Genomic DNA, 25,756 nt, shown 5'->3' with positions numbered 1-25,756 from the left:
GAAAAAACATGTAGTAGCAGAAAACTTCATAGTTTTCAATCACTATACGATTAGTTAAGGCTTAAAACTACGTGGTAAATCTTGATGTTCACTACGTTTGTCTTTCCATGTAGTTTTTCTCATAAAAATGTGTACCAAATTACATAAATCTACCATTTAGCACTTCTTCTAGAAACTACTTTGCCTTCTTTACTGCTTTAATAATGAACATGTGAGGACCATATAATGCATATTTTATCGTATTGATGTCATTAGAATCCACAACAATTTTAACATTATTATGTATTATTCTTTAGATCGATACCATAAAAGCGGTTCTGAAAAAGGAATTGGAAATACCATTGATCGAAATAGCAGACAAAAACGCTTGCTTAGACTGTGGAGATATTCTATTTACCGGTAATAGATCAATTTATTCGAAAAAACATCCTATAGTAATAATGTGTATAAAAATTTTTTCAGGCAAAGAATTTTTCATAGGATTATCTCAATTTACTAACGAAGCTGGAGCAATAGCTGTAGCTGCATCATTTCCAGAATACCCATGCGTCCCTATTAAGGTAAATGCAAAATCTATAAAGGCAGAGCTATCGTACGTCTATTAAATAACTTTTTATTCAGGATTAACAAACAAGCCAATTGTTCTAACGTCCACATCCCCGAACGCTTCAATGGGAAGAAAATATATTTTATGTATGTACCACAAAATATATATTTTGCTATTGCTTAAGTTCTACTTTCAGGCCCTTTAAAAGACAAACGTCTGTACAAGCTAGCTGCTTGCAGCTTCTTAGAGGAGAGATTAATACTACTGCCTACATCAATATCTGTCAATTTAATATGGTGTTTTTGGAATATCTCATTCATCATTCCATACCTCTTTCCCTTTTTTAGTCACTCTGAGCTCCTCTCAATAAAGAGTAAAATCAGTTTAGTTTGTCCTTGATTTTATTGTGTTAAATTTTTTAGTGAATAAATCAATTACAAGCAATGAATTGTATTATTTTTTTAAGTATTCTTATAAAGTTATTACTCGTACCATTTTTAATGTCTGCGTAGACGAATTAACTTAAAAAGAGTTTGATTTTTATGATAAACATTAACTATACGTAATAAATATTAAGTTATCCAAACGAAATTAAAATTTTTTACCTTAACGGTAAGATCCTTTAAGGTATCCAGTTAAATAAAGAAATTGATTAAAAAATAACCATCTTATTAAAAAAAAAGGTGTTGCCACTTATTTCTGCCGTTTCTTATAATTAATAAAACCGACACTTGACGACGCAATTTAGAGCTCGAAAAGAAAAATGAGATAACAGACAAATACAACTTAAAATTATTCTTTATTTTTTTTAAGGGAGTATCCCCTTTAACTGATTTGATGCATTATAGAAAACTGTAGTATCGACAAGGCATTCTGACGATGTGACAACGTCGCACTATTAGGCATGATATTTTGTATTTCGTATTTGTTATAGTAATATTGATCCAATAAATTTTCATTTACAGAAATAACACTTTATTAAAATAGAAAGAATAGGCTAAGCTGTATTGGTGTTATAAAAAGTATTTATTGCACAAACACAAAATTTATAATCATTAAAGTAACAATAGATTCTTAGTGTGTAACATAAATAATATGTATCCTACACTTATGACAAATAAATAAATACCTAATAATGAAATAATACTTTATGACAGCTAAGAAATCGTACGCGAAGTTCAAAATAATTATTGATTTTGTTAATGATTCTAATACTATCTGTTACACGTACTTTGTTCGTTTTATTTGTACCTAATAGTCTCATTATTCCTTCTTAATTATTTTCTAAATATGCATCCACAATGTCAGTGTAGGTAATGCCAGCGACAATGATTTTTTTTTTCGTGTCTCAAGAGAGATGCACTCGTTTAAAGCACTAAATTTTTTCAAAGTCTCGAGCAACATTTTTTCTAAATTTTCTTGATCATAAATATTAGCCCAAGTTACAAGGGTCTCCAAAAACTTATCATCCGTTATTTTTAATTTAAGTAGAATATTTTCTAATAGAACTAAATCTTTCAAAGCATTGTGTGATTGACTAGCATGCAATTTCAAGTTTTTTGCAAAAGTTTCAAGCATATTTCCGCCTTTACCTGTCTTCTAAGTTACTTTTTTTATCAAAGGTAAACTATCTGCAAATCCCAAAATTATGGACTGGAAGAATTCTTCCATGAAAGTTTTTTTTACAGCTAATATGAATTTTAATCTATCAAATGTAAAATTGTGGGCCATTAAGATGCACTTTCTTTTAAATAAACATGAAAAGTAAAATGAAATCATAGCATTAAACAATCTCAGATATTCAACAAGTTTGCGGTAGATTTTTATTCTTCCATTAAAAAGCCTCAAGCCGTTTGTTGAACAAGCTCCTTCACCAGTTAGTTGACTAGAGGTAATGTAAACAGAAAATTCATGACTCTGGCACTTAGCTTCAATCTGAATAATTTCTTTTTGTTTTCCGAACCCTACTGTTTCTAAATAAAAAAATATTACGAAAGGTTGAAGAGTGTCACTGATTGTAGCTATTTCAAGTTTATTTTCTTCTGCCAATAGATGTAAATCAGATTTATACATTATACCTTCTGACGACTCTTTTTGATGCTTTTAATCTTCTTTTTTACGTTAAAAAAATAACAAAATTTTTTTTTAATTTAATTGTCGAAGATTGTATGTACCTTTTTTTGGCAAAATTATCAGTTTTCATACAATGTTATTTGGTGTATTTGCCTGGAGAAAGTAACAATTTTTTTTGGCACATCGAACAAGTAATTTTTTCCCAAATTTTTTTTGCCAACAGCGCAAACTACTCTTACACCTCCTGCTGAAGACATACCGTAAACTCTATTTTTCGGGGCTTTACTAACAATCATGGCATTCAAACTTTCATTACCATTACTTGACGTTCCATCAGCAAACAAACTTGTATTTTAAGCAAGTGAACAAAAATGTTTTTTAAGTCGTTGAACACGTTCTGATTTCTAAAGCCATTGCCTATCACAGAATGCATGTAAGAATCAGGATTTTTTGTAAATTGACACCATCATCCGCATTTATCATAGGTATTAAAGCAATGGTTTGGGATATTTTTAATTGCAGAGGCCATTTCTGGACTGGTACCTGTGTTTCCAAAAACAGCATAAGTGAAGCACTTGTGTAAAAATTTTACGTGTGATGATTGGAGCTCTTCGTGCTTGCCAATAATTTTATAAAGCGCGTTTGTCACGTCCTCACTTGTATGGTTTTTATCAGAGTGTTTAACTACCTCAAAATCGCAAGCATTTCTGACAGCACAAATTAAGCTGCTATCATTGTCAGCTATTAAAAATTTGTCATCAAGGTTACATTTTTTTTAAATGCTGTTGTTGGTGGTAAGTTCAACAGCAGCATATGATTCCATAGCTTTAGCTGATCCTGTAAAATTGACTCTGCAATCGTGATGATTTTCTTTATGGCCACTATTACAAGTTTTGCATTTTCTATTTAGAGTTATGTACGATAAGATTTTTTTTGAAATGCAACCCATCAAAACTGCTGATCCAGACAAACTGTCGGAGGTCCTTCCTGTACCTCTGGTAAACCAACCCATATCGAATGAAACTGCTACACCATTTTTATTATTAGTCGAATCCCGAAAAATAAAGTTGTCATTTAGGTGTAAAGGTCTGCAATAGACAAAGAAAATTGGAAATGGCACATGATATGATAGTGGATATTTAACGATTATTATTAAATGTTTGAGTAAATTAATTTTTTGGATTACGAATAAAACTATGGACTATGTTTTACAATAAACTAATGTCTATGATTTATTTAAGGTATACATGTACATAACTTTTAAACAAATTACGAAAATAAACATAGAATAAGAAATATAAACAATTCATCTTTAAGAAATCATTTAATCAAACTTAATGAGATGTAAAAAAAAATTTTTGATTTTAAAGAATGAAATAAAATAAATAATATATAAGTGTGTGTACAAATCAGCACTAAATCACTTGTAAAAAATCAAAAGAATACTTTACAAAATAGTAACTATCAAGTACATACAATAATTATTCTTAAGCCTATAATAACTTCGTGAGATAAACTTAATAAGACTAGTAATGATGTAAAATAGATTACGATAAACTCAATAAACAATTATAAACATTGACAGACGACAGAGAGAGGGATGGAGGAAAGGTGTCCTACAGTGCTACTCATGTATACACACACATACACACACATACAAATGTATATATCCCTATATTATACAGTTGTATTGACAAAAGTGAGTCTCAGCCCCCTGCTGCTCCCCCCGCTTCCCCTCGGCTCCCCCTCGATTCACATAGTTATTTGCTTGTTTTTACGTCATTTTTGATCGAATTATATTTTAGTAACCTCCCCTCACCACTCCTCCCCGCTCCTCCTCAGCTTCCCTTTCACCTCCCCCCCAAAAAAATACTTATTTATAGAACATTTCACCATCTAAAATGTTGAAAAATATATGTAATTTAGTACCCAAGTCATACCTCGTTTTTAGAGTTTTTCAAGTCACTCATTATAGGTCCTCCTCTGTCTATTCTCTCACCCTTACTGACTATATGTCTCTGAAGTACCATTATTTGTTTAACTTAATTGAACTTTTACACTTCAAATCTCTTTCTGGTCCATGTGTACTTTACCCAAATATAAAATTCTTGATTAACTAAGGACTTTATTTACAAAAAGACAGAATTCAGGAGCAGGTATAATTAAATAGACAAACACAATCAAATTTTTAAAACAATAATTCATTCTGTAAATTTAATGTTGTGACATTTTATGTGTCCTTTTAACCCATGTGTTTTTTTAATACCCTTTCCACGTTTTTCACATACTTTTCTTCATGGTTTTTATGAATTAACATATGTCTGTTTTAATGTGACGATCTTTGAAGTTACATATTTTTGAATTACTGAAAAATTTCATGCTTAACAATATTTTCAATTTTTGATTTATTCTCGGATTCAATTTAGGTAAAAATTATTTTTTGATTCCTACAGACTGTTAAAGCAACGTATAATTATCCGTAAAAGAATAAAGGTTTCCTAATATACAATCCTAAGGAATCAAATCTCTGTCCTTGTGATTTGTTGATACTCATAGAAAATGCTAATATAAAGGAAAACTGTTTTCTATATGTGATAAAAGGTAATAATGATAAGGTGCTAGTATTCAATGTTATTTGAGTAATTTAAACTTTGCTTCCTTTTTTTTCACCCGTTATTATTTCTGCTTCTATATTATACTTGAAGAATTTTGCTACTTTTAATCTTGTGCCATCACAAAGACCGTCTGATATACTCAAATTTCTAATTAACATTACTATAGCATATATTTTTTATTTCGATTAGTGTGGTGGAAGACTTTGTCTGATATTATTTAAAAATTTTATTGGAAAATTAATATTTATGTTATCATCTGTTTTATCAACTCCTTTGTGACTCGCGTATTCTGCTGTTGTGAGCTCATTCTCAGCATGCATTGATAATTACACGAGTAATGTTTTTATTTTGTCTACTCGATCTGTGAGTGGGGGTAGGCGCGTGGAGCGCGCAGGGACGGGCGTCAGCCCCACTAGTATATATATAGTGCAACGTTGTCACGACTGGCGTTTCGGCTCCAGCAATCACAATATTTCTTTTATTGATTTGTTCATTACTAAGAGCATATCCTCTGAATCCACTTAACAAAAAATATATCGATTCTTTAAATATTTTTTTACTCACTAGAAAAATCTCATGCCAATCTTGAGGTTATTTATTCAGATATCAATAATTAAAAAGACAAAAACTTCAGATTTACATTAGATGCCATGGTGAACGGAGTAGAATATTTTCATTGATATCTTGGATTTGCAGCTTTGGAGGGATTTAAAATTTTAACTGAAACTTTTTAATGTAATAATTTATCTATATATCGAATATTATAAATATCTTTACATTATTTTTTGTAGAGGGGATACTCCCTCAACCGTATGCCATTAGTCAAAGATATAATCAAGAAATTTACTGATTTACTGTTCAATTTATCGTTAAATATAACAGCTACTCTTAATGAATCGCATGTAAAAACAATTGTTTAAGTAATTTGTCCATCGCTTTAACGATTTTCGTTATACATATCATTTTTTATTGTAAGAATTACCTAGTTATTAAACAACTGTAATTTAAAATGTTTGGTTTTCATCAATATATAAAGAAAAATGATACTAAAAGTTAGTTAAATAAATGGCAAGCTCGGGATTTTTAATGCATATATTACCAAGTATTTAATCTAGAAAAATTTTGTTGAAAAGAGTAATTTAATTGATGTAATAAGCGTAAAGAAGACGTTGTTAATAATTATATGACAAAGTAGTGAAATAAAAGGAAAACAAAGAAACGAGCATCGTAGATACTTATTCTGAAACTGAATTTTTTTTTTTAATTCAGTTTGTTAGGTGAATTTATAAACCATATGTACAAATTATCCTCAGCACCCCTTCATTTGATAAAAACATTTTTTATGAGCTGCTAGGAGTAGAAATTTAGAGGAACCATTGTAGACCACCGTAGCTATGTTGTACAGACTGCGTTTATATCTAGTTCTTCCTGTTATAAGCGATATATAATGTCATTTTTAATCAAAAGAAACAATGATTGTGCAACATACATTTTGTGAGACACTTATAGTATAACACGGCTTAGTACTTGTTTTTTAACAAAATCAAACTAAGTAATATGAACTTATGACTAGTACTTCATGAAAACCTAACACTAAATACACTAGTGCTTTGCTAAGTCGATAGTATATGAAAATGTTAGGGCAAAAGTCAGTAATAATTTTGTTAAAGTCTGAGTACGAAACAGTTGAATACTACAAGTGTCATACAAAACGTATGTTGCACAAAAAAACTTCACCGTTTTAATTTATTTTTGAAGTTTTCAAGGCTACATATTCATAAGAAAGGACACTTTTCATTGCCAGTGCATAAAGGCTCTAGAAACTTCTTACAAAATATGAACTCAACACATCAAACTAACCCAAACTTGTAGTTTTATCATAAGTTATTTTTATGGGTACTCTCAAATACGTCAGATAATGTCATTGATAACCTTATTACTAGTTTTAAAACACCAGCGCTTTATAGCAACACCACAATGTTGTTTTTAAAATTTGTTGACAAATTATACTCAAAATACTATTGTCTCATATTTTTACACTGAAATTAAATGAAATCAATCATAAAATATATAGTAATTAAAATAGTGCTCGAGATAGTAAAATTTTGTTTCAATTTTTGTTAAAAATAAGAGGTACATAACCTGTGAAACTTAAGAAAACATTAAAAGAATTCTTTTTCTATTATTAGTAACATTATAAGTTAAAGTTAAAAATAAGTCTTATGGCTAAGAGAATCAAACAAAAAACTTAACCGAATAAACCAACAATAGTTAGAGTGCCAGAGGTTTTGAAAATGGTGGTTTATCCCAAAAAAGCGTGTTTGAGCTTAAAGTTGAAAAGTAATATAAGGAACGATACCTGACAGTCCCTGTATAAACCAAGATACGCATTTTAAGTTTCTAAGTACAAAATCTTTTTAAATGCGAGTAATTGGATTTATCGACATTTCCCATCCAACACACGATTGCCAGGGCAACTCGAATTTTTCAGTCAAAACTACAGTTCGTAGAAACATTGTCTTATGTAGCAATTGAAAAAAGTGCCACCTCGACCAGGACTTGAACTTGGAACTCTTTTCTTGCCGGGAAAGTGTGTTACCAATTTCGCCATCGAGGTCTGGGCGACTGCTTTTCTCAATTGCTACACTTTATACTTTTTCAGCGATTTTTTTAGTCCGAAGCCTTGCTCATATAGTATGTAAGAGTATTAGAATTTACCTTAATTTACTGATGGGTAAGTATTAAATGCGAGTAGTTGAATTTATTGACATTTCCCATCCAACATATGATTGCCAAGGCAACTCGAATTTTTCAGTGAATGCTACAGTTCGTAGAAACAATGTCATACGTAGCGAATGAAAAAAAATACCACCTTGACCAGGACTAGAACCTGGAACTCTTTTCTTGCCGGTACATAAAGTATAACAAATAAGAGGAGTTGCTGAGACCTCGATGGCGGAATTGGTAACGCACGTTCCCGGCAAGAAAAGAGTTTTAGGTTCAAGTCCTGGTCGAGGTGGCACTCTTTTTCAATTTTTATGTATTACAATGTTTCTACAAACTGTAGTTTTCACTGAAAAATTTGAGTTGCCTTAGCAATCGTGTGTTGGATGGGAAATGTTGATAATTTCAATTATTCTCATTTAACACTTACTCATCGATAAATTAGATTAAATTCTAATATTCTTACGTCCACAAAATTTTTTTATTTTTTTGGCTTTTTTTTGTTTTTCTGTAATGTCATGAAAACTTTTGATTATAAAAGAAATTATTTAGAACCAAAATTATTGGGAAGATAATTTAGCATAAGGTGGGAGTATTTTAAAACATTCGAATACTAATTTCTATTGTTAAAACAAGCAAAAAAGTCTAAATAACTTAAAAGTTAACTGTGCATCGAAGTACACAATAAATACGATTAAATTCACTGAAAATTAGAAATGTAATGAATATAAGTGTGGTTAACATTGACTGCTACGTCTAATCACGAGACTCTAAAACGGTGGCCTATAGCAAAACTGTAAATTAAAAATTCTGAATTCTCGTACGATTAGCAAACTGCTATGAATCGAGATCTACTTTTTTAGAATTAGTTTATACTAATAATATCTTTGATCTTTGAAAAATTCAGGTTTTTGAAATGAACAAACAGTTAAGTTGTTTAATAAAAACTTGTCACAAAGCACTGAATGACGGTAAGTGAAATGTTTTCTTATTTGTAAAGTATGGCATTTAATTGTGCTTATTTTTGAACGAATTAAAAAAAAAATCTTTTTTTAGGGTAAAGAGAAGCTGAGATTAAACGTTTTTACGTTTTTACTCGTAATGGCCACCCAGAATATTTCTTTAACTTTTCACTCAGTTATACTTCTTCGTTTATGTTTATTGTGTATGCAAATTTTTTTTATTTAACTTAAGTCAATGATTTTAACTCAATAAACTGATGAAGACAGAAAGACATGCGCTCGATGTTAGTGGCTCACCATACCTGCACAGTTGCTTTATTGACATTTAAGTGTGGCTCACTGGAGTTCCAAAGGCATCAATATTGATCTGGTGGCACAAGCGCTTATACTGCGATACGCCGTTAGCTATTTGTTGAGTTGAACAGTGGCTACGTTAAGTCGACACAATTCTCCGTATTCACCTATATGTGGGACTGCGGTGGAGGCGTCCTATGCGTGATGTTTTAGAAGTGTAAGTACTCACCTATGTTAGACTTTGAAGTCCCTCGCGGGATGGGCCTTCCCGCCCTGGCTCTATTTTTGCGTTCAGAGCTCTTATCGCGGTAGTTGCGCGGCTCTCTCGTCTCCCGATCATCGTAGTGTTAACTATGAGCAGAGCCTTTTTTTTTCGTCGCTCAAGACGACTTATTTTCTATCATAGTTTTCTTTCTTTGCCTCTTGTCTGCAATCTGTGTTCCTCGACTTGACTAGCCACGTAAAACTCAGCATAGCTAAGTGCCTTATTAAGCAGTTTTTTTTAATATCTCAAAGTTCGTTTGATTTATCGCTAAGACACTTACTTTTGTTAGTTAAATTCAATAGACCTTAATTTCGTGCTTTTATTGTCACGAGTCTAGAGTTGCCAAAATATTTGTTATTGCTGAATGTATGGTATTATTTGACTTATATTTGTTATATTAGAATAAACAGTTTTCTTTTTTTTCCTAATATTTTTATTTGTTATTCTCCTTGCTACTTGACATAATAGATTGTTATACTTTCATAAGTAGCCTCCATTTAGTTTTCTCTATGTCTAATTCAATTCAATACCTGCTTATATTCTAACACTTGAGATTTTTGTTATAAATCTTGGGTGAGTGAAGTAGTGCAATAAACACTATTCATTGTAAGAATTTATAGTTAGCATCAACTCGAAAATTAACAGACGACATTGCATAAAAGTATCACCATTTATGTTATTGCTCAGTTGTATAAGTTGACTATACTATTTACTGTTCTAAGAAAAGTACTTTTAATTTACCATAAATTATGGTATTGAATTAGGTGATAATTTGAAAAGTATCCTTATAAAATTTTATCAAAATATCTTATTAAGGAATATACCCCTCAGAAGATTATGCAAAGAAAATTGGTTTTTACAGAAACCAAGTTGTATTGCATACTTCTTGATAACAGTTTGAATTATTAATGTAATTTTTCTATATAATCATTATTTTTTACTTACATTCTTATTTTCACAAATTGTTTGATTCATTCGCACAATCAAAACTTATTTGAAAAATCATATAAACGAAAAACTGGTTTAAACTGCACTCATCAACATTTTCAGAAACTCCAAGGATTGGGAGGTGGAAGATTTTTAAGGTGGAGTAAAGATAATGTAAGCTTTGACGGAGAGCTCAACGAAGAAGTCAAAAAGGCTTGATTTAGTATTTCATTAAATTACGTGGAATTGTATATATATTTGAAAATCAATAAAACCTAGTACATAATACTTTTGCCTAACTGGTCATTGTACTATTTTTGTTGCAATAATATTGATTATGCATGCATGATGTATATACGACAAAAGATGCTTCATGTATGGTTAGGTACATGGCTATTAAGGATACCTAAGGAAGGCCTTCACTAAGCTCCGTTACTTTGCCTCCGTAGGTCTTCAAGATACTATTTCAGAATCCTTTAGGGTGCGGATACATGGAGTAGGAATCCGCACGGCACAGCAAAATGACGCCCAATCAACGTGAAGCAGCACGTGCATCCACGGCAGAACTATGTGCCCTGTTCACATGTAGCACAGCACTAGTATTGCAGATATGAGACCGAGAGAGAGGTCTGTTACTCTGACCTTTTACTCACTCTTATATATTAAAATGGAGTGACGCGATGTCTTTCTGCTGCATGTGAACAAGGCACACAATTTTTGACGTTGCGCGATCATGGGACGGCGGGTTGTCAAATTTGGTTTGTCTGTAACTATTGCAGGTAGTGGTGTTTATTAGTATACATGTATGTCAATTGGACACCGCTGATTATTGCTAAAAGTTTATTTTGAGAACTTTTTGTTTCATTTCCGCAATTTGAAATCGGTCGCTCATAGTTGTGACAAAATGGACAACATTGATTTCGTAAAACTACGTATATCCAAAATGATAATTTTACTCAAAAATAAATTTATGACATCTGTAAAAAAGCATAATATGAAACTGACTGTATTGAAAATTTATCACTCGTATTTGATCTTAAACAAAAGAGAAAGAAAGAGAAGATCAATGTGGGTACGGCCCATTTTCGCAGAGGCCCAGAGAAATCTTTAAGGACATAGCAATAATCTCGTACAAATGCTGAGAATCACTGATCCAGCGTTTTGTTTTAATTATTTACGCATGGATTCTAGAAAGTTTGATAAGGTATCAATGCTTGTTGGACCACTCATTAATAGTAAAAAAGAGATAAGGGAATCAATTTGTGCGAAAACAAAATAAGAAATTTGTCTAAGGTATCATGCAAGAGGAGATAGCACAAAATCTATTGAGTATGCGTTTCATGTAGGATTAAGCACTGTTTTAAATGTTGTTTATAAAGCATGTTTAGCTATGTGATTAGTTTTTTAAAGACATTAGCATGCCTTTTCCAACAACTAATGATGGGCTTAAAATAGCTAAGGACTGTGAAGTCATCTGGTATTTTCCTACCTACAGTTTTGATGTAGGTCACCGTTTTTAACTCTCGTGATCAGACGTGGCATTCAATAATAACCACACTTATATTCATAACACATCCAATTTTCAGTGAATTTGAATGTATTTAACGTGTACTTCGACGCACAGTTAGTTTTTGTGTTATTTGGACCTTTTTGCTTGTTTAAACGATGAAAATTAGTTTTTGAATTTTTTAACATACTTCTACCTTATGCTAAATTATCTTCTGAACAATTTTGGTTCCCAATAAATTCTTTTATAATTAATAGTTTTCATGACATTAACGAAAAACAAAATATGAAGCCAAAAAAAAAATAAAAAGATTTTTCATATAAAAACTTATAATGCGTATTTTGATTGATACAGGGACTGTCAGGTATCGTTCCTCATATTATTTTTTATCTTTAAGCTTAAACACCCTTTGTTGCGATAAACCACCATTTTCAAAACCTCTGGCAACCTAACTATTGATAATTCATTCGGTTAAATTTTTTGTTTGATTCTCTTAGCTGTTAAACTCATTTTTGAGTTTAACTTATACTGTTACTAATAATAGAAAAGTAATTCTTTTGATGTTTCCTTTAGTTTCACAGGTTACATACCCCTAATTTTTGTCAAATATTGAAACGAAATTTTACTATCTTGAGCACTACTTGAAATACTATGTATGTTTTTGATTCATTTCATTTAATTTCAGTGTAAAAATATGTGACAATAGTATTTTAAGTATAATTTGTCAACAAATTTTTAAAACAACATTGTGGTGTTTTTATGGAACGCTGATGTTTTAAAACTAATAATAAGGTTATCAAAAACATTATCTGACTTATTTAAGAGTACCCACAAAAGTAAATTATGATAAAACTACAAGATTGAGTAAGTTAGATGTGTTGAGTTCATATTTTATAAGAAATATCTGGAGCCTTTATGCACTGGCAAGGAAAAGTGTCCTTTTTTATAAATATGTAGCCTTAAAAACTTCAAAAATCAATTTAAAACGGTGAAGTTTTTTTGTGCAACATACGTTTTGTATGATACTTGTAGTATTAAACTGTTTAGTACTCATACTCTGACAAAATTAATACTGACTTTTACCCTAACATTTTCATATACTATCGACATAGCAAGGCACTAGTGTATTTAGCGTTAGGTTTGCATGAAGTACTATTCATAAGTTAATATTACTTAGTTTAATTTTGTTAAAAAACAAGTACTAAGCAGTATTATCCTATAAGTGTCTCACAAAATGTGTGTTGCACAAAAAAAATATTTATTTTAAAAAACTTGGTCACATTAGATATCGCTCATACTAGAAAGAACTGGACATAAACGCAGTCTGTACAGCATAGCTACTGTGATCTACAATGGTTCCACTAAATTTCTACTTCAAGCAGCTCATAAAAAGTGTCCTAATTATATGAAGGGGTGTAGAGGATAATTTGTACATATGTTTTATAAATTCACTAAACAAACTTAATTAAAAAAAAAAAAAAAATAAAGTTTCAGGATATTTATCTACAATGCTTACTTTTTTTCCTTTTATTAAACTACTTTATCGTATTAGTCGCAACAATTTTTTCTTTACTCTAATCACACAAATTAAATTACTATTTCCAACGAAATTTTTAGATCAAATATTTGGTAATTATAGTCATCATTTATCTTGAACCTGCCATTTATTCAATTAAATTTTATTATCATTACTTTTATATATTAATGAAATCCAAACATTTTAATTAACAGTTATTCAAGATGCTTACGGTGAAAGGAGTTTGGAACAATTGTTTTCTTATTTTACTACTTTTTGGTAAATAATGTATAATTTATAACTACCTGAATCGCAGGGTTAAATGCACTTTAAATTTACAATTTGCTGTTCAGAGCATTCAGGGAAAGAAATAGAGTTTCCTTTCTTATCGATCAGATTATGTTGATACCATCACAGCTGTGACACACGGTTTATTGAAAGTAGCTGTTTGATTAAGCAATAGGTAAATTAGTAAATTTCTTGATCGTGTCTTTGACTCATGGGCCCATGGTTACAGAAAATGAAAAATAAGGTTAAGTTATATTTGTCTGTTATCTCATTTTTTTCCTTGAGCTCCAAATTGCGTAGTCAAATGTGAACTTCTTTATTCATGAGAGACAGAAAAATTAAGTGGCAATACCTTTTTTTTCAATAAAATAGACTTTTTTTATAAATTTGGTTAATGAACTAAATTTTTAAAAGGATTGAATTGTTAAGATAAAAAATCTTGAAGTTGTTTTAATTATTCGTTATTTATTATATAATATATAGTTAATATTCATCATTAAAATCAAACTTTTTTTTAAGTTTATTTGTCTACGAAGACGTTAAAAATGGTTTGAGTAATAACTTACTACTGTTAATTACAAAATTATACAATTTATTGCTGGTAATCTATGTATTTATTAAAAAACCTTATTCAGATACTAAAATTAAGGTGTTTGCGTTTATGGCGCACGAAATTTGGAGTAAGGATAAAAGGATTCTTATCTTCTCTAGATTTTTAAGTTTTCATGCATATTTAAAATTTTTTGCTGAATAAGTATCCTACTTAAGCAACGCCTCGTTTCGTCTGTCTTTGTTCAAATGGCTGGGTTCACACATACCTTTATAATTATACGACTTTAATTCTCTACATGTATTTTATTATTTGTATTGTTAGTCATTAATGGTACACTTTTACTATGAAAAAGTCATTTACTCGCCCCCTTCTTTTGAGGCATCGTTGTTTCTTACTATTACCAAAAAATCTGCGTACCACGTAAAAGTCCTTGAACCAATTGCCTACTTATATGATATCCTAGGGATTAGGTCACATAAAAAGTACATTATAGTTGCCCATGAGGAAATAACGGAGCGGAGTCTCGAACCCGAGCCCTGCAGGTGAAAAGCAAGTGCTCTACCATCCAAGTCACTAAGAATATACAACTGTGCGTGCTATCTACTGTAAAATTAGGAAGTACCTGTATCTAATGTCACACTGTTGGTAGCTCTGCTTATTGTTAAGAATAGGCCTATCTTAATTACGAACTGTAACATCGGTGTATCCACATTAGTTTTTTTTTTCCCCTTTCTTCAAAACTTTCCGTGCCAATTTTATAACACTAAACGCAGGGGCCAATGTACATCTGCAAAGAGGTGAATCACCTACAAGATTGCTCGTAGCTAAGGTACTATGACCATGCATGACTCACATACATGCACGCTGGCCCATGCTGACCGGAAAAGAAATCAAATAAAATACTTTTCAAAGCGTAAAATAATAAAATAACTTTGAAGAACTAACAGATGCAAAAGGTTAACGGAGAACAGCTGCGCTGAGGTTTAATATTAGATATTAGTATATATAGATCGAGTTTAATATTAAAAACTAGAACAACTTAGAGTTAAGACCTATAGACTAAGCGGGAATATTAGCAAATGCTAGAATTATTACATATGGCTAATACAACCTGTACACGCCACACCATTATACAAGCACCCCACTACTGTTTCTATAGATGTACGTGTTTTAACCACAGAAACCGCTGTTGTTAATTAATTATTCATGATTATTTATCAGTCCGATCAATGCTCACGTGTACAGCGGAAAATCTGGCAATTATTATAGTTATTAATATCCAAAATTAACTACTACTAAGACTATTATTGATACCACGAAGTGCTGAACATTTATTCAGTTAAACCTGAATATTAAGCGATTTTCACCGCTCTTTTTGCATTGGGCTCGATTGAATGGGTGAGTCTATTGACTTTTATCTTTCAAGTATTACATAGAAGATGTTTTAAATCACATATATCCACTTTCTCTAAATAGTATCATGAATTGAGATAAAAATTATTTAAAGCAAGTTATTTCTAAAAGGTCTTCTGCATACTGAAAGTATAAGTTGCTACTGCACGTCAGTAGCTTTAATACTGTAAGGTTTGTATGTGTATGTGCGTGCAGCGAATGCTGCACTATAGAGAAGCTGTTTGAGTAATCGTGCACACTTATATCTCACATTATCAAGTACAGCTACAAGCGTTTGTGATCAGCTATGCTTAAGAAAGTATCAAATGACGACAAGTGAAAATGAATTCCTGATGGTATCAAAACTCCATTGACTTTTATCTTTTAAATATTTCACAGAGGATATTAAGAATAACAAATACCCACCCTCTCTAATAAGTATTACGAATGGAGATAAAAATTATGAGAAAATCATGTGTTATAGAATTTTATATTGCAGGATCTTATTAATTGAAGAAGTGAGATTTAACGTCTTAAGATTTTTTAAATATTAGTTACCAACAATTGTAGATCTTTGTTTTTAAGTGTTCATCGACTTATTTTAAAAAGTCTACACGATAATAGTTTTCTATTTTGTTTGTTCTTCAACTTATTGTTTGCCGAGATTTTAGAAGACTGGTTATTTCTTGCTACGACAATTTACTGACTTCTGTTTTAAAAGTCAAAATACAAGTTTTTTTTGTTATTTTTCATTATTTTCTGATCTGTAAAATAAAAATATCAAACGTTAGTTTTTTTTACTAATTATTTGATACTCTGAGGTAAGTTTGTCATATTTCTAAATGTTATATGCAATCAGGTATAATGAGCATTTAAATTTATAAAAAATGTTGGAATCATAAATTAAATAACACATAAAATTTAGTGTTACGAGAACAAATTTTCAGAAAGTAATATATACATTAATTATGTTAAACAACTATTTATTAATTTAAAGTACGTTTATAATATTTTCAAATGTTATGTGCTATGAGATATGATAAAACATTTAAATTTATGAAAATCGTTCGAATTATGAATTATATAATACATTGAATTGCATATGTATTAAAAAAAACTGTTCTAGAACGTATTAAGTAGTTGATGGGATTCATCGGATCAGATTCTTAGAAAGTGGTATACAGATTTGATACTCAATACATTGATAGTGTCTATAGACTAAGCCATTTGCTTAATACATGGTGTAGTGGAGTAGTAGTGAATGGGATTTACTAGATGGGATTCACTGGACAGAATTCCATGTAAATGATTTGTGGATCTACCTACAATGGGGTATAAATACCGCTGCTGGACTATTGCTTATTATTATTCTTTTGAGTTGTCGAAGAAGATGACATCCTTCGAGCAAGAGGAGCAGACCCTACCATGGCTTAAGACCTCTTCGTTGGAGTAGAATCAAGGCAGTTCTCTAAAATTCTATGAAAATAGTGAGTATACATCTTTGAATGACTTTAAAAATTTTTAATATTTCATTCTATGTTTATTTTTTATTTACAGATCGAAGCAAAAACAATAAAGAGAGGAGAGCTCTATCACTAGCTAATAATAAAAGTAAGTCTTACATTATATTGCAGTGTGTATATTTAAAAAAAAATTTTTTTTGAAACTAAGCTCAAGACTTTGTTTTTATTTAATATTTTTTATGTGATTTCGATGTGTGACGCTGAATTAATAATTTTACAGATCGTACAACTTGTAATAAACTGCCACTTCTACTACGTACACTTCCACCACCTTTACCATCAACATCCACAGTTTTAGGTTCAGAGCTGATGGCACGCGTATTTTATAATACAAATTATCGAAAATCGACCTGCCGTACTACAGTATCAGATAAATTTTAATTGACTTAAGTTTTACAACAGTTTCATCATATTAATGTAACTTTATATATTGAATGATGATTGATTGTTTTGTCGACTTAATTATTTAATTGTAAGTAAAAATAGTAGTGGAATGATTCATATGTATGAGGATATTGACATTAGAGTAATAAAATGAATTTTCTTTACTAACTTGTGCGTTTTTTTCCATTTCTTAGATCAGATGTAGCGTGGTGACACAGCCGATCTACTATGCATTGTTGGGTAAAAGTTAGTTAAAAATAATCAAGTGAAATATAAGGGGCTTACTACTGTAGATTAAGTATTATTCAAAAATTAAATGAAAAATAATAATCAGTAAAAATAGAATGAAGCAAGACAGATGAGATTAAATCATAGACAGAAGTTCCCCAACAAATGAAGAAAAAAATTGACTAACTAGATAGACAAGCTTAATAAATTCTAATAATCAACTTGGGTATTATTAAATATCTGAAATAAGCAAAAATAAGGGGGAGGAGGATAACAATAATTAACAGCGAACTAATGGAAAAAAGCCGGTGGCATAAGAAATCCAGATTTATTAAGACAAATTGGAATGAGTACAATTGATGAACGAATCAAACAAATTACAATATTGGACTAAAAAATCGCCGAAAAAGTATAAAATGTAGCGATTGAGAAGAGGAGTCGCCGAAACCTCGATGGTGAAATTGATAACGCACTTTCCCGGTAAGAAAAGAGTTCTAGGCTCTAGTCCTGGTCGAGGTGGCACTTTTTTTTAGTTGCGACATATAACAATCTTCTACAAACGGTAGTTTTAACTGAAAAAGTCGAGTTACCTTGGCAATATCGTATTGGATGGGAAATGTCAATAAATTTGATCACTCGCATTTAATACTTACCCATCGATAAATTAGAGTTAGTTCTAATATTCTTATATACCATATGGGCAAGGCGTTGAACTGAAAAATTTGTTGAAAAAGTATAAAATGTTGCGATTTAGAAGAGGAGTTGCCGAGACCTTGATGGCAAAATTGGTAACGCACTTTCCTAGTAAGAAAAGAGTTCCAGGTTCAAGTCCTTGTTGAGATAGCACTTTTTTTTAATTGCTACGTATGACAATCTTCTACAAACGGTAGTTTTAACTGAAAAAGTCGAGTTACCTTGGCAATATCGTATGGGATGGAAAATGTCGATAAATTCAATTACTCGCATTAAATTACAATATCAATGGGCAAAGCTGTAATTAGCACGTTAGTTGTGTCAGTGTGGATGTGTGAGAGTGAGTTAGAGGACCTGATGGTGACGACTCCCAGTGAGTAAATTCAAGGTAAGTAGTGTAGGAGTGATCTTCTCTGAGAACCGGTGGGCCCTACACGGTCGCATGAGACAGCGCAAGGCTGGTGAAAGTGAGCCTACGCCTGGAAAATAAAATCAACTACCACTTGCTATGATTGTTGCTTATAGTGTATTTTGGTGGGGACTCTGATTCCTGGAAGAGAAACCGGGTGAATCGGATGGGATAAGATGTAATGATATCGGAATGACGGTATGCACTGAGTAGGGTGTGATAGACGTGTGATGGGTATGATATGTAGTGATGTGGTTAAATGCGGATATATGGAGAGAATCCAACCTAAGATGATGGATATATGTAGACGGAAATACGAGGCGGATAATAGTAAGAGTTCGTGGAACGAGTAGTGCATGGATAATAACATATTTGTGGACATAATGTTAATGAGTTGAAATTCACGCGAGAATAAGCAAGAGGAAGAAAGATGTGTATTCAGCAAGGTGCAGATGGTGCAGATGTGACAGGCGTAGACGTGCAGAGGGGTGAGAAAATGAGCACAGAATGATTGTGATTGAGGTGATTTAGTGTAAAGGAGAGTTGGATATAGAAGGGGAAAGTAGCACGAGCGAGAGGTGAAAGGGTTGAGATGACGGCGAAGACCAGCGAGAGATTGATGGATGAGCGATGCATTAAATAATGAGAATAATCGTAGAAATTTCTCATGAGAATAATCGTAGAGAATAAATTCGAGCTAATCAGCGGCGGGTGCGAGCGCGCGCAAGGCTCCAGGGGGAAAGGAGTGCATTCGTTTTGGAAGTTGGGACAAGGTTCTGCTCCAATGCCGTTTCTCGATGAAACATCAGAAAACTACTCCAACAAAACAACGTGTGTACAAAACTTGGTAGGAGTCATGAATTCATTCAAAGGAAAGGGCAGTGTTGCTAAAAAGTAGGCTGCATGAACGGAGTGACATCGACTGACAGGTTAATGCATTATCCCACAACCAAAAAATAGGCTTCTACTCACAGAGGCGAAGAAAAAAGAGTTATTAAAAAATTCAAATGAAATAGGCAGAATGGTACATGACGTCACTAGGGCACTCACTACAAACATAAGTGTCTGAAGGGCACGCTTATTGTAGGTTAGTGCCCAAGTCGCATATAATGTTTGTCTTACTGAGAGCGCAAAGTGCAATTTTACGCCCGTGGGCACACTTTGCGTCCAGTAAATCACTTTGGGCCTACGGGCAGAAAAGTTTTTTGCACCCTCCAGGCCCAAAGTACTTTTCTGCCTGTAGGCCCTAAGTGATTACAAGGGTACAAAGTGTGACCCGAGGGATCTAAGTGGCAATTGCACTTTGTGCCCATAGCAAGAAAAGAGAGAGCCAAAAAAATTCACTGTATTACTCATAATGTATCTGTAAGAATAATAACAAGACCAATGAATCCTGTAATAGTAAAAAAAAAATATTTTAATGTTATAATGATTTTAATAAGAAAACAAAAATAAAATTTATAATAATACAACAATTTCAATAAACTGATTTTATTTAAATGAACCATCTTATTTCTTACCTTTTTGCAGAAAATTAAAAAAAATCTACTATCATTATGAACATAAAGAATTTATATTATATTTTAACTTAATTATCTTAAATACTTTCAGAAAACAAAATTTATATAAAATGAAAAGAGAGAAAAAGTAGGAGCCTCAATCTACGCTCCCACCTGTGAGGAACAACCATTAAATTTTCCTTACCGAATTTCTCTCTCTTTAACTAAATTTTTTTAATTTATTTACATTTACGTACAATTTTTTTAACGGAATCATAAATATAAACTTCATCGAACCCTTTGTCTTCTTCTCCATTCTCGTGCTTCTCATGTTCAATCATCCAATATCTTATTGCATTTACATTTTTAACACAGGGGATGATTTGAACACATTACAGAACCCTCTGTCAAAATTCTTTTGATTGAGGAGTAACTATGGTTATCAATATTGACAATGCTGTTGAAAAAAATAACCATTAGACATTTTATAAATAAATTTTCTACAACGTAATTCATAATTTACCTTTTATCAAGCATGATTTTTGAATGCCTCTTGTAGCACACAAGTATGACTTTCATACGAGATTATACCTGAACTCCTTGCGATTTCAAGGTAATTTTTTTCCATCCAATTGTTTATACAATGTTCTTTAGTATTCAAATTTATCCACTTACATGGTAATTAAAAGTAGTAGACCCTAGGTTGAGCATCTTCTCCTTCATATTTAATGATAGCAAGCTCCTTGGGAATAAAGTTTTTTGGCGACCTCAGGAAGCCTAGAAGGTCAATGATGTACTTCATGGTCTTCTTTGTGAAAAGCACAAGGTCAGAGAAAGAATGATCCGTACTCTAGCTCCCTTCAGATTAGACTGAAATTTTTGAGCACTGCTGCTGATATTTGTATCCTCGCATATTAATGAGACATACAGATGCGTTCACAGTAGTAGATAGTAGGGGCTATGGTGATCAGAGTCGCCAAAAGTGACTCCCAACTATAGGCTGAAGCAGGTTGTATGGAAATACTTCAGCATATAGTTGGGTGTCGCTTTTGGCCATTCTTTTGGTGTTGCCGGCTCGAGGTGATAGTGGAATTCCCTATTTAATGGATATAAAAGAAGCAAGGGTAGCTTGAAAAATCAGTCAAGGCATCGCAGGCGAGTGAGCAGTCACGGTGCGGCAGCTTTAATACAAACTACTCCAACTGAACTGGAGACAAGGAGACAGCGACTCTAGGGAGTATCCTTGACCTGACTAAAAGGTGTCATTCAGAGGGTATCATCAAGGAGGTAAATATTATACTGAAAAGGTCCTCCTGATTATGTCCTCCTGAGTATGATAACTTCCTTTTAGGACTATGTACAGAACCCCTGACCTACTTATTTATTATCATATAGTATGTATATTTAAATTATTTTCCATCATCTTTTGTCTCCCTTATGATTTTTATTATATATCGTTTCGTTTTATAGACATAATAAACATTCAATACTGAAAGTACACCGCAGCTTTGTTGCTAAAAGCCTTGAGGCAGATTACTAAAGCAAATGATGAAGATCTACGAAGATGGTTGGAGTTGATCAATCAATTGCTTGAAGCGTTGGAAAAGCATGCCTTAACATCATTATCCAGAGGGGAGATGCAGTCCTGCCAATCCATCGGGGCTACTTTGTTCTGCTTTCAAGACAAATTGAGCAGTTTACTAAGGAAGACCGGAGGAGAATTATAACAGCAGTGCAGTGATAGTGAACAAAATAGTACAGATTATTCTAGTGTGCAGAACAGTGTAGATAATTCTAGTATGCAGAACAGTGTAGAGTAGAAAGACTTACAATCAGCATTAATAAATCGTGTACCTACTGGTGTAATAATCAATCGTTGATACATTACATTGCTTCTTTTTCTAACGTTACCACAGCTCTCATTGTTAGCAAAGTTAGAAGTGCCTTAGAATAGCATAATGCTTTGGGAATTCACAGCACAATGCTACGGAGTACATAATACAAAAGAATGATGTAGAAGTCATTAATCAAAAGCATTTTAACACTAAGAATGTTGAATCTTGAGGTCAACGAACATAGATGATGACGATTGGTTTGATTAAAATATGAAACAGCCTATTATGCATCAGATGGAAGAGTTCCAAGAGAGAGACTCTGGCTGGATACTACAGCAGATAGATAGTTTGGCAGTCAATAATAACAAATTTAATCCAATGACGGCAATTTTATACGTTGAATTACCAAAAGATATAATGATAAGAAAAGCATGTGTGAATGTCTGAAACAACGATGATAAGTGCTTTATGGGGGAAGTTCTGACCACACTACATCCCATGTATGACAATGCTCAGCGAGAAAGTCAATATCGAGCATATAAAAATGAACTATACTTCAATAAAATAGAGTTTCTAGGTTCTCTCAAACAAATTTGAAAATTTGAGAAACAGAATCCTGTCTTTATTAATATGTATATGTTGTGAAAATATCGTTATAAGTACACAGTATTACCATGTCACATAACCTCCATGAAAAAAAAAACAGTATATAAACCTACTTTTCCTGAAAAATTTTTACATTGATTAAATGATAAAGAAGAAGATAATTAGAATGTTCCAAAACTAAGAAATCACTATGTATGCATTAAGAATGTGTCAAGAATAGTGGCAGATCAAATATCAAAGAAAAAAAAAAATGCTGGGTTTGTGATATTTGCTTACATTTTTTCTACACTAAAGATAAGCTCAAGGTACATAAACTTAATTGCAATAGCATAAAAAAGTGTTGGATAAAGTTACCAAGCAAAGAAAACAACATTCTTAAGTCTAAAAATTGTAATTGGGCAGAAAAAGTCCTTTGTCATTTATGCGGACTTTAAGTGCTTACTTAAGCCTGTAGAGAGTGATGTACGTATATTTCAGAAGCATCAAGCCCTTAGTATAGGGTATTACATTAAATGCAGCTTCCATAACAGCCAATCAGTTTACACGAGTTACCGAAGAGAACATAATGCGAAAACTCCAGCAGGCTGGTTTATTCGAGAATTAAAAGCTAATGCAGAATAGTTGTTACAGTTATATGAGAATCCAAAGCCAATGAACCTAATGTTATATGTTGGTGCTCAGCCCTGCACAAGTCCGCTCCCCGACCTGTCTGGCTTGCCGTAATGTTAGTGGACTCGTTGTCTCAGGTCGTGCTCGCATCTGTAGGACTTTCAGTCCCACGGAACCATACTCTAAATGTAGATGTTTATTGATTTGCGTAACGGCCATCGCTTCGGGCTTGTCAGGGACGTAGCCGCATTCTCGGCATTTTACTTAAGTATTTCCTAGAAGCAGGCCGTAATGGTAGTTTAGGTGCTTTGCGTAGTCTCCTAAGTAGTGAGGGTACTCTCTTACTAGACATTTTCTAGTCGGTAAAAACAATTTCTTTTTTTTTGGAGGAGGGAAATTTAGAAAGATGGTCCAATTTCCGCCTGTGCTCAGTTAGTAAGCGCGCAAAGATTTAAAATCATTATGAAGGTGGAAGAAATGGATGGTGGGTGGGTTTTTTTTTAATAAATACCATTTTGAAATAATTATATTTCTTACGATATTTTTATAAAAACACATAGTTCAATTAAGCTTAGATATTCATTTCTAAAATCAAACGGCAAACACGATGTTTGAATATTACACCGTATTATTAATTCGATTAAATTAAAAAATTTCTAAACAGTACGTTGTTAAATCTCAATATACCATGTCTTTTGTCCAATGCTCCTTTATCAGCCTTTCCAACGACGACACATTGATTTCATTAACTAGTGTCATACTGTTGAATAAAACAGTTAATTTGTCTACTATAAAGTTATTACACTTATTGACTAACGTTGCTGTGCATTCGGTGTGACGAAAGCCTTTCATCCACGCATATAACAGCTTGAGTGAGTCCTAAAAAGGTGCGAGTTGCATAACAATTGTTAAACCGTACGTTTTCTTTTTGTTTCTACCACCATCTTTTTCGTGACTGAGTTCGTTTTTCAAAGATTACTGATTTTCTTCCGTAAGACGATGCGAATATCAACTCGATATTACCCACCTACATGCGTTTCATTTGACTGAGGCTTTTTTCATTAAAGTAATTATTTGTAGAAGCGAAACGATCCTTAAGCTCGCTTCATACATGCGCATTTATAATTACAACTGCTATAAACTGACATTAGGAAAACTGTAACGAAAGTTCGAAACACTTACAATGGATATTGTAGAAAAGCCCAACAACAATTTTTTTCGTAGCCGTCTTGTTGAGTTGATTTGTATAGAGTAATACTTTTACATTTGATATAATAGGGCTTTCACTGTCTGTTGTATTTTCAAGAAAATTCAAAATTTATAAAATCAGATCCTGGCTCATCGTTATCACCCGTTATAAAATGTTACTGTTTTTGTTTAACTAAATTTATTTAACAGTTTGGTGGTCACAGTAAATTGAAATAAAAAAGAATTTAATTAAATATTAAAAGAAGTATGCTCTTGCGTAATATCTGGATAATCAACGTCAAGATTTGATTAGAAATTTTTTTAAAAGTAGCTAAAAACTTGGTGATTACGCAGCTATCGTCTCATCTTCACTCATGGCTTATGGAATGAGTAATAAATTGATGAATAAAATAATTTTTCTCCTACAGCTACCGTTAGTATGTCGCGTTATATCTGTATATATAGTCATGTAGATTACAATACTGCTGATCTTATGCATCAAAAAGCTTAGGTTTAAGTGAATTCCCTTAAGTTAATAATATGTATAATTCGTAATAATAAGTAAACATATGTTTTTCAGCAATGATAATTTGTACTCTTGCAACTTTTGCATTATAGTTGAAATTTGCAGAATCGTTTTTTCAAAAGAAAAAAATTTAGTAAGGCATACAAAACAATACATTGATAAAAGATTATTTTATTGTACAGAATTTGAACAAACTTTTGGAAAATCGTCACATGTAAACAGACTTATATTTGTTTATAAAAACCAAATATATGTAAAAAATGTAAGAAGGGTTTAAAAAAACAGATGAGTTAAAACGACACGTGAGATATCCCAACATTAAATTAACAGAATGAATTATTGTTCTAAGAGCTTGATTGTGATTGTCCATTTAATTATACCTTTTTCTACATTCTGTCTTCTTGTAAATAAAGTCCACACTAAGTCAAGAATTTTATCTTTGGAGAAAATAGACATGGATCAGAAAGAGATTATCGAATTGTAATAGTTAAATTACGTTAAATAAAATACGTAATTTGAGAGACACACAGTGAGTAAGCGTGAAAGAAGTCGCTCCGAGCTGACGCAAAGGTTTTGCCCTCTCTAACCAAAAT

The 25,756-nt window shown here is 32.1% G+C and overlaps 1 protein-coding gene across 2 annotated transcripts in view; it reads left to right on the top strand.

Moving 5' to 3' along the window:
* Positions 1 to 25,756, top strand: part of LOC149374027 (N(G),N(G)-dimethylarginine dimethylaminohydrolase 1) — a 257,232-nt gene that overhangs the window by 79,931 nt on the left and 151,545 nt on the right. For both annotated transcript variants that reach the window (XM_089595014.1, XM_089595015.1), the window contains exons 2-3: positions 297 to 399; positions 463 to 560. In XM_089595014.1, coding sequence (XP_089451140.1) covers positions 297 to 399; positions 463 to 560 — 201 coding nt within the window. The remainder of the gene's footprint in view (positions 1 to 296; positions 400 to 462; positions 561 to 25,756) is intronic.

This window comes from Copidosoma floridanum, unplaced genomic scaffold (genome assembly GCF_036245765.1).
Source record: "Copidosoma floridanum isolate Cflo_tuat_1 unplaced genomic scaffold, Cflo_Japanese_pri ptg000023l, whole genome shotgun sequence".
NCBI lineage: Eukaryota > Metazoa > Arthropoda > Insecta > Hymenoptera > Encyrtidae > Copidosoma > Copidosoma floridanum.
The sequence above is the reverse complement of the archived record's forward strand: the minus strand, read 5'-3'. Positions and strand labels throughout refer to the sequence as shown.